We start from the raw sequence: 10,000 nt of genomic DNA, 5'->3' as shown, positions 1-10,000 counted from the left end.
ATTATTGGTGTTACTGCACCTCTCAGTAGCATGGGGTGGTAAGCATCCAACTGTCGTTTATTTTTTAGAATTGGATGGTTGTATTCCTTCTCCCCCGAAAATAGTTGTGTTGATGTGTTGACAGTTGCTTTGATGGACTGATAGCATAGGGGTGTTTTTATATATGGGAACGAAGGCTAAAACTCAGATGTTTTAACAGAAAATTTTGATTGGAAAATATTATTTAGGCTAATCAGCTAGATACCATAGAACATTCTGGTGGCTTTGATTATCCAGTACTCAGTTGTTTATATTTTGAAAAATGTTAAGAGTAAAAGTAATTGCTTATATATACTTTGTATCTCCTGACTTTCAACTGAGTATTGTTCACCTGTATCTCAGAATGATGTATATATTTCCTTTTTTTTCTTTCTTTCTTTATCTTTCTTGTTAAGATAAATATGAAAAAGAAATCATAATTTCGCAAAGCAAGATATGCAATTCATATTTTGATATTACATCTTCATAATTGCACAACTCTGATGATAAAACTACTATCAAAATCCTCCCCTCCCCCCCTCAAACTATGTTGTTCCGTGAAACTCTTTGTATTCAAAGTTGATATACTAGAGAATATAATCATGTTATTACCTTAATTTGTAATATAATGTTAGCATCAATGTCATGACTCTACATTAGTGTTTCAAAGCTTGTCCATCCCTGTGCAGTAAATAAAAAAACTAAATTAAACTAACTTTATGGCTGACGCACATTCTAGGCATCATGGTAGAGAAGACGGTGAAGAAGCTGAAGACCTCATCGGGAAGACCCTGGGAGGACGAGTTCCGCCTCCCCAACTCCACCCACCCGGACCACTACGACTTGTACCTCCATCCTGACCTGGTCACCAAGACCTTCTCCGGGCGCGTAACCATCCACGTGACCTCCTCAGAGACGCGCGACCACTTTCTTGTTCACACCAAGTGGCTCAACGTCTCCCAGACCAAAGTGGTGAAGGTGGTGGAGGGAGAGACGACAGAGGTATGGGTATCTGTGTATTTTATTGAGGATTTTTTTTTTTTTTTTTTTTTTTTTAGAAATTAAATAGATAGATATAGATTTTTTTAGGTGTATTTCTGAGTATGGGTTTGGGTTTGGTCGACAACAGTGCTGTATGGATGTTAGGGTAGAATATAATCTTAGATGTTGTGTGTAATCATGTTTACAAATTTGATTTGTTGATATCCAAAATTATTTACAAGGGTTTCATGAATGGATAATTGATGTAATGTATAGGATATTTTGAGATTTAAGATAGTGATGCATTTCAAAACAGGGAAGGCCATGAGAATCCGATGTTGGTTTTAAAATATGGGATTTTAAAGATATAGCAATAGAGAAGTGTTAATAGAAATGAGAGAGAAATAGTTTTAGCACCTATTTGTACATATGTGCTTGGATATTATTTAGAAAAGGGATTTGTTTTATATAGAAATTCCCTGCATGCCATTGTGGTTAGTATTTGTATGTTTTGCAGTCTTGTTGGGGATTACTATTATTATTATTATTATTTTATTTCTTTATTTTTTATTTTTGTTTATTTATTTATTTTTCTTATTTTATTATTTTTTTAAAGATTTTGCTTGAGTGGCACCGAGGGAAGAACACTGCCAAATTATTTGAGGATTGGTTGGTAGTTAGTTTGTGTATCAGTAGTGTTTATCTGGGCTGAGAAAGGAGAACTGTTTAAGGGAGAATAAGAAAAGAAAGAAAAAAAGAAAAGAAATCTATCTTTGTGATACCACTTTTTACACTTTCCCATTTCAGGATGTGAATATTATCGATGCCTTTGAGTATGAGCCCAATGAGTTCTGGGTCATCAGAACGAGCGTGGTGGAACCAGGCACCTACCAGATCTCCATGTCTTTCTCGGGCTCCTTGAAGACGGGCATTGTAGGATTCTACTATTCTGATTACACGGACGAAGAAGGAGTTCAGAGGTGAGGGGAATCTTTGTAGAGTTTTGGAACCTTTCGCTTCTGGTATTTTTGCACGGTCTAATCTCTTTGCCACAGTTTCTTTTTTTTTCTCTCTCTCTCTCTCTCTCTCTCTCTCTCTCTCTCTCTCTCTCTCTCTCTCTCTCTCTCTCTCTCTCTCTCTCTCTCTCTCTCTCTCTCTCTCTCTCTCCCTCTCCCTCTCCCTCTCCCTCTCCTTTCTCTCCTTCCTCTCCCTCTCTCTCTCTCTCTCTCTCTCTCTCTCTCTCTCTCTCTCTCTCTCTCTCTCTCTCTCTCTCTCTCTCTCTCTCTCTCTCTCTCTCTCTCTCTCTCTCTCTCTCTCTCTCTCTCTCTCAGAAGCAGGCTATTCATTCCTTCAGTTGTGTATCTAATGCATCATACCAAAAGCTTATTAGAATCACTTTACTAATCTGTCACATTTAGATTTTATATATCATACAGTAAGTCTGGAAAATGATAGAAAACACATCTGACAATGCCCATTCCAGGCTGAGCACCTTAAGATGTGCCCTGTCTTGAAAGGATTAATGCGGGTTCGGAATTAAGAGCAGGAATAGCTGAATGGCAATATTGGTACCAACTGCTTCTTCACTGTCTCTAATATGTCATGTTTGAGAATGCAGGTGTAAGGAAGGTTAGGTAGTGTTTTAAAATGTTTAAGATGTGGTTTTCCAGACAGGGTTAAGTCTGTAAGTGGGAAATTGTGTGTGTATTGGTACTCAAGCACCATCTTGTCAGCATTACAGTGCCTAAGTTATGATGGTGAAATTAATTTGATGATAGTCAGTAAAGGTGGTGGACCTATGCCTGAATACCTCTTGTTCTCAGTCACACACCCATATTAACTTAACTCCATGCAAAAGGAAATAGTACCAATAGTTGTATTGAATTTTATGGCTGTTGCTTGAACTCACACTAAAAAAAATGAGGGATATTGCTTCTTTCCTTGAATATATATTTTTTAATAACTGTTTATAACATTTTCCTGAACAGTAGCTGTAGCACCCTCAGTAGAGATTTTTTAGCATTTTAGAAAGATACAATCAGACTGTGGTACTTTTTGGCTGATTGATTCTATAAACACAATATTAGTAGTAATTAGAACATCCAGGCTCTCATGATTTCATGAAGAGAAGAAGGTACATGAATAATTATATATACTGGAAAACTTACTGGAAATTATTATCAAATAGGACCTAAGCTGACTTTTTTTTTTAGTAATATCTGTGGAACCATATCTACAGTGTTGCATTAATTATTGACGCCTTTATATGCACCATGATTTATTCTCTCGTGGTGGCCAGTTTTATTCCATTAAAAGAGGAGTGTCCACCCACCCCTTGGACCTAACACTGATAATAGTACAAAATTCACACTATAAAGATTGAATGATTGCTGTCAATATTACTGTTATCTCTGTTTTTATAATTTTTATATTACATAATTCTTATAATCAGAATTTTTTTAACTTCTTACTCAGAGGCCTAGCTACTACAAAGTTCGAGCCAACGTATGCTCGCCGTGCCTTCCCGTGCTTCGATGAGCCAACCTTTAAATCCTCTTACACGATCACCATAGTGAGACCTTCCGAGCGATATATTGCTCTCTCAAACATGCCTGTTAAGGTGAGTAGAGTTTGTCAGTTTTTTTTTTTCTTCTTCTTTTCTTCTTCTTTTCTTCTCATTTTCCTTGTTCTTCTCTTCTTCTTCTACCTCTTGTACTTCTTCTTCTACTATATTTTATGGTTGTTTATCCTTCATTTTTATATATCAGTTTATACGTTTATTTTATTTATCTTATATAGGGTTTTTATTATTAAAAGAATAACCTTTGCTCATTTTGTATGTTTTTAGCCTACATCAGATTGACTTCTGAATTTATTACTTTTTTTTTCCTTTTTTGTGAATCATGGGATTCAAAAGTATCAAGATTTCTTTTTCCACAGAATGAAGTGGCAGGGCAACCCTCCGAATCCCTGACGGAAGTTACATTTGAAAAATCTGTTCCGATGGTTACGTACCTTGTTTGCTTCATTGTGTGCGACTTCACCTACAAAGAGGCAAGTCCTTTTCTCAACCCCTCTGCAACGGGCACCTTTCAAGGGGTTATATCACTTCCATGTTGCATATTTTATTTTATTTTTTTATTACAAGCTTTATGATCCTTCAGTTACGATACCCTTTCATACCAAATATTGATTAGTATCACTAATAATAAATCATACATAGACTCATATATCATGCCTTAAGACTAGAAAATTATAGAAAGTACACACACCTTAAGATGCCCAGCGACGTCTTTGCAAATCTGTCTGAACTGAACTGAATTAAGATGCCCAGTCCCGGCAGAACAATGTGGCCTGTCTCAGAAGTGTTTATGGATTTTATCATTTATGTTTTTTTTTTTTCTTTTTTTTCACTCAAAATAAAAAATGCCAGTAAATATAACCCATGCCTCATCTCTCTCTGCAGACAACCATGTCAAGTGGGATGCCCTTCCGTGTGTATGCTCCCAAGGGCAGAATAGAGAACAGTCAGTATGCCCTCGACACGGGAGCCAAAATTTTGCAGATGTACGAGGGCATGTTTGACCTGCCATTTCCTCTTCCCAAAAGTGGTGAGCTCTTGAACTGTAGTAAAGGCATTTTTGTGAGACATTGAGTTGCGCGATTATTGTAATGACGTGGTTTTGTTGATCAGATGAAAAAGAACTTTGATACAGTACCTGTAGACTTTACAGTATACATATAAAGTATAATATACCCATGATATTTACATGTAAAGAATGGAAATACTATATTTACCCTCTACCTATAGTAACATATAAGAAACGGATTCCATTTATTCCAGACATGGCAGCCATTCCCGATTACTCCTCGGGTGCCACGGAACACTGGGGGATCATAACTTTTAGGGAAACGAGCATCTTTTACAACCAGAATCAGAGTTCAGCTGTTAACAAGCAGAGAGTGGCTTCTGTGGTTGCCCACGAATTAGCTCATCAGTGGTTTGGTAATCTTGGTAAGTTCGTTTGTCATGTTTGTGCTTTAGATAGAGCTTTCGAGTGGGTGGTTGTTGCGGATGGTGGAGTATTTAGTTGTCTGTGATTCTTGTGATTGTATGTGTTTTTTGTGTTTTCATTTGTCAAATATTTGTTAATTATGCAGAGTTTGGTGAAAAAAATATGATTTGTAATTCTATTTTTTCAATTATAGTTGATGAAATATGGTAATAATTCTCAACCAGAACTATTACATTATATACACAGAAAATCATAGTTTAGAAAGGTTTCTATTGCATTACTGTATAGATTTATAGATTGGTTGGGCCAGATAATTTGTTTTTAATTCAGTCTCTGAACTTTATATCTTGTACTAATTGTGCATAAAAGTCTTTTGAGACCAAATCTGAAATTAAATAAAAAAACAAGAAAATACTGAACTTCCAACAAATTTTAACCCTCTTTCCAAAATGGTTTTGCAATGATCACAGCACTTGTGATTTTTTTAAATGAAAAATCTAGGAATTGAACTTGAAATTTTGCAGTTGACATTGGCAATGGCCTTCATTAAATTTGAATTTATTCTTATCTCCTGGATTCTTTCATAATGTACCAATACATTTCCAGTTACTTTGGAATGGTGGAATGACTTGTGGCTTAATGAAGGCTTCGCTAGCTATGTTGAATTCAAAGGAGTGGATCACGTTCATCCGGAATGGGAAATGGTAAGTTGATATTCTTTTGATATTGCAATAAAATTGTTTATTATTTGTCACTGTTTCAACTGTTTTGATTGATTATATAAGAAAAAATATGAAATGATTAGAATTTTTTTTTTTTTTTTTTTTCTAGCTATTTCTTTATATGGTTATAAGATTTAAGACCTATCTAGGGAGATGTGAAATTCAATAAGGTGATATACTGAAATATTAGATACTATTTTATGTTGTTATCTTTTTATTGAAAAATTTTCTTAGGATTTAGGTTTAATGATGGTCATGATGGTGATTTTTAATTCTTTACAGGTGTTATTTGAATTTTTTTTCACTTATATGGCTTATTTATATAGCTCTTATCTCAAGGAGAATACTTAACTGTTGTAAAATCTTGGTTACGCAGGAATCTCAATTTCCAATATCCAACCTCCAACCAGTTTTCGTTGACGATGCCAAGCTGAGTTCCCACTCCATAGTGCAAACTGTTGAAAATCCCGATGAGATCAATGCCATGTTTGATTCTATTTCGTATGATAAGGTTTGGAGGGTCTTCTGAGCTCTTGTGTGTCCAAGGAAAAAAAACGAAGATGGGAGGACTGTCGTCTCGCAATTAAGGACTCTGACGTTTGATGTTTTCTTCATTTTGCGGTTTGGGGAAGGCTTTTGAGTAGTAAATAATAGTTGGTGATGGGTTGCATGTCCTACTTGGTTCATTTACTCCCCGGTTTATGTTGTACTTAGCATCACCAAAGTAGTTTTCTAAAAAAATAGAAAATAAGGAAAACTTAAAATACACAAAACACACACTGTGCATAAACACTAAGTTCTTACTATTGCTGTAAGATTACTGTATTTATAATTTCATGTGCATATTGTCTTGTGGGTGCAGACCGTAATTACCGTATTAATGCTTACTATTAGCGAATGTCAGGTAAATGATAACTTGACAAAATTATGTAACCCCAGCGTGTATGTACAAGATGGTTATTTTTTGAAGTGTCATAGAGCTAGATGCCTAATATTCTCACCTTTGGGTACAGTTCAGTTAGCTTGAATACTCATTCTAGATTTGATGGTTTTGGAGTAGGGTTCTCATTCAACTGAGTAATATGTGAATACTAAGTATTTCATAAACTAGCTAGTATTTTCTGTGTTACTATTGTTATTATTTTCATCTATTACTATTATTATTGTAATTGTTTGTTTTACTAAATGTTGACTTTGTTTCTGACATGAGGGTAGTAGTGGATTACATTTGTATCTGTGTATTTTTTAACCTGTTAACTTGGTTGACAAGATCTCACGTCATGTGGTGGCAGGACTTGCTGCCAGGGATGATATATTTTGTCATGGCTTTTTGTGTGGCCGGCACGCCAGGTGATTGGGTGTGTATGCAGTCAGCTGTGGCCACATCGGGCGAATAGTCTGAGGTGTTGGACTATGCATTTGAAATACCCTAGTGTTTAGACCAATTGGAACCAAAACCACCCCGTCATTAACAGATTAAAGTGTACCAAAAGATAAATTTTATCCACAAAGAAAAAAAGGTTACAATGGGCAGGAAATGTTTTGCTTTAAGTGAATCATATTTATCTTCTTCCTCTTTCTTTTGTTGTATAAAGGGAGGGGGGGGTAGATCTAGTGTCGATTAATAGGTAAAGGAGTTTTACTTCATACAATGAATCTTATTGATAGACATAAGCAATTATTCAAGCATTCCTTTTATGTTCATGTCTTAATTTGCTGAATTAATTATGTACTGTTGGGATGAATGTAATAGTTTATATTTTGGTTGAATGGGTGTGTTGGTGGAGTATTTATTGCTTTATTTTTCTCTATGTGTATGGAAATATATGGAGGTGGAGGGTTCCCTAAATATATATCCATGTTATTGTTGAATGTACCGAAAACTCAGGCTGTGGAGAAGTAACTGTATGATGTTATAAGCTTTCTGTCTGTTGTCTGTTGGCTAGGACTCGCAATTCCTGGGCCGTAGTCTGCAGTTGGTGATGAACATTGACTCGCGGCTTAGTTCCCACCCCATTGTGAAAAATGTAAACACGCCTGACCAGATCAATGCCATGTTTGACGCTATATCCTACAGAAAGGTTGGTGATGGTGCGTATAAAGTAGTGACATACAGTCTTCCCATATATCTTCTTGAGTAATGTTGATTGTACAATGCAAATTTAGATGTCTACTTTTTGTTGTTTTTTTGTGATTTGAATATATTGTACATAAATATTTATATATATACATACATATATGATTTTTTTTTTTCTTGGACATTGTCATATGTTAAGAGTTGTGTGTTAAGATAGCTTTCATGACATTTGATAATAGTGTGTGAAATGTGTATGATTTAACAGTGCAATATCATAAAAATTACCATTAATGTTATGATTAATATTTTGTTCATTATGTTGCTAGGGGTCTTCTGTGTTAAGGATGCTGGAGGACTTCATGGGAGATTCCTTCCAAGCAGGAATCAATGCCTTTCTCAAAAAATATGCCTATGCAAATGCTGTCACAAAGGACCTCTGGACTGAGCTCACCTTAGCCTGGGAAGGAAATCATCCTGAAGGAGAGAAGGTACGTACATCTTACCCAAGTGTGTGAGACCTTACAGTTGTTCAGTGGGGTCTGCTCTTGTTACTGGATTACTTGTATTTGGCAAAGGCATTTAAGGTATATCCTGTGATGGTGATGGGTGAAAAAATTGAGAAGGTAGTACATGTAACCCTAATATAAATGCCAGGCTCAGAAACTGGTGTCTCTAGTATAAAGAGAGATAATTAACGTCTCAGAAATTTATTATGACGTTTTTTTGTTTGGAAAGAATGATTTTAAACTGCCAGCTTGATGATAATGGACTATAGATGTCAGTCTCCTTGAAGTTTTGAAAAGAAACAAGGGATTTTAATGGCCAGAGAGAAATTGATGGTTCTCGAATACTTACACTTTTGAAATTTATGTCATCTTTAGTGATAGTATTGATGTACAATTTTGTGATATCACAGAAAAATGATTAGAAGAGAAAGAAAATTCATCAATCTTTTCAAATAGATGACAGTTAAAGATGAATTGTATTTGTAAGAATGTTTATAGAATTTTACAATTAGGGTGATGTGGGTGCCATTATGGATACCTGGACAAGACAAATGGGCTACCCTGTTGTGAACGTGGTGAGGTCAGCTCCAGACAGCTTCACTCTGACGCAGGAACGCTTCCTGCAAGACCCAACAGCAGAATATGAGTAAGGACTTTGTCTACTGTTCTCATTTTTCCGTGAAGATGGATGTCATCTATACATGCCATAGTGAGGGTGGTCCTGAATTCCTATACATGTCTTGACATTGGAGGTTGTTCTATGCTCTCAGTATATTATTTAAGTCTTATTTATTTTTTATTTTTTTTTCAAAGTTAGCCTAAACCCTCATTTTACCAATGTTTATATATTGAAAAACAAAAATTAGCTTGTCTGGCACCAAGCATAAAGTTCACACTTTTCATTTTTGTTTTGATATTAATCTTGGTGAAAAAAAAAAACATTTTCCTAAATGAAGATGAAGCCAGCTGAGTATGAGATTTATCTCTTTATCTGGAACATGATTGATTGTCAAGTGACAAAAAAAACTTTCTCGTGCCATAGATCAATTCGTTTTAGTGTTGACACCTTTGATTTAGAAAAACGTAAATGTGAGACTATATTTATGGATTTGCGTACAGATATTAAAATAACTTTCATTGAAGTTCTTAATCCAGTGCTGATGGGGCTGTTTGGCGCCAAATGGTCTAATTGCCATGTAAGCCTAACACTTCAGACTATTCGCCTGCTCTGGCTGTGGCCAAACGCTACGCCCCTGATCACCCAACATTAACAGGTTAACCCATTAAGATCGGGTGACGAGATATTATGCCGAGTGGTGATAGGACCAGCCGCCAGGGATGAGATATTTTGTCATGGATTTCCTTCTGGCCGGCGAGCTGGGTGATCAGGCACGTAGGGCATGGCCATGACCAGAGTGGGTGATTTGCCTGGGTTGTTAGGCTTGCGCGTTTGAAATATCTCAGTGTTTCGACCATTTGCAGGCAAAACAGCCTCAACAAAACAGTTCTTTTAAAAAAATTATATAGACAATGCTCCTGTCTAAATCAGTTAAAAGGTTGTCTTGTACAAACTATACTGTCAATTAAAGCATACTTACAAAGGGTTTTCTTAGCATTAGAAAAATAACAATACTCAACTGACCTTTCTCCATTTGCTAATATTGCTTCATCTGATTACTT

The 10,000-nt window shown here is 35.8% G+C and overlaps 1 protein-coding gene across 4 annotated transcripts in view; it reads left to right on the top strand.

The window, feature by feature from the left end:
• Positions 1 to 10,000, top strand: part of LOC122253800 (aminopeptidase A) — a 20,492-nt gene that overhangs the window by 3,551 nt on the left and 6,941 nt on the right. The window contains exons 1-11 of one of the 4 annotated variants that reach the window (XM_043017111.2): positions 1 to 38; positions 758 to 1,020; positions 1,807 to 1,979; positions 3,475 to 3,619; positions 3,940 to 4,053; positions 4,466 to 4,610; positions 4,844 to 5,014; positions 5,622 to 5,719; positions 7,684 to 7,818; positions 8,141 to 8,302; positions 8,833 to 8,966. The exon at positions 1 to 38 is cut by the window's left edge and continues 122 nt beyond it. In XM_043017111.2, the coding sequence (XP_042873045.2) occupies positions 1 to 38; positions 758 to 1,020; positions 1,807 to 1,979; positions 3,475 to 3,619; positions 3,940 to 4,053; positions 4,466 to 4,610; positions 4,844 to 5,014; positions 5,622 to 5,719; positions 7,684 to 7,818; positions 8,141 to 8,302; positions 8,833 to 8,966 (1,578 nt within the window). Of the gene's footprint in view, positions 39 to 757; positions 1,021 to 1,806; positions 1,980 to 3,474; positions 3,620 to 3,939; positions 4,054 to 4,465; positions 4,611 to 4,843; positions 5,015 to 5,621; positions 5,720 to 6,113; positions 6,249 to 7,683; positions 7,819 to 8,140; positions 8,303 to 8,832; positions 8,967 to 10,000 lie in introns of all 4 variants that reach the window. The other 3 variants (XM_043017110.2, XM_086554510.1, XM_086554509.1) reach the window with 3 other exon arrangements.

The sequence above is a fragment of the Penaeus japonicus genome, unplaced genomic scaffold, assembly GCF_977035675.1.
Source record: "Penaeus japonicus unplaced genomic scaffold, GWHDUDI00000001_assembly GWHDUDI00000029, whole genome shotgun sequence".
Classification (NCBI taxonomy): Eukaryota; Metazoa; Arthropoda; class Malacostraca; order Decapoda; family Penaeidae; genus Penaeus; species Penaeus japonicus.
This window is presented reverse-complemented; position numbering and strand designations above follow the sequence as displayed.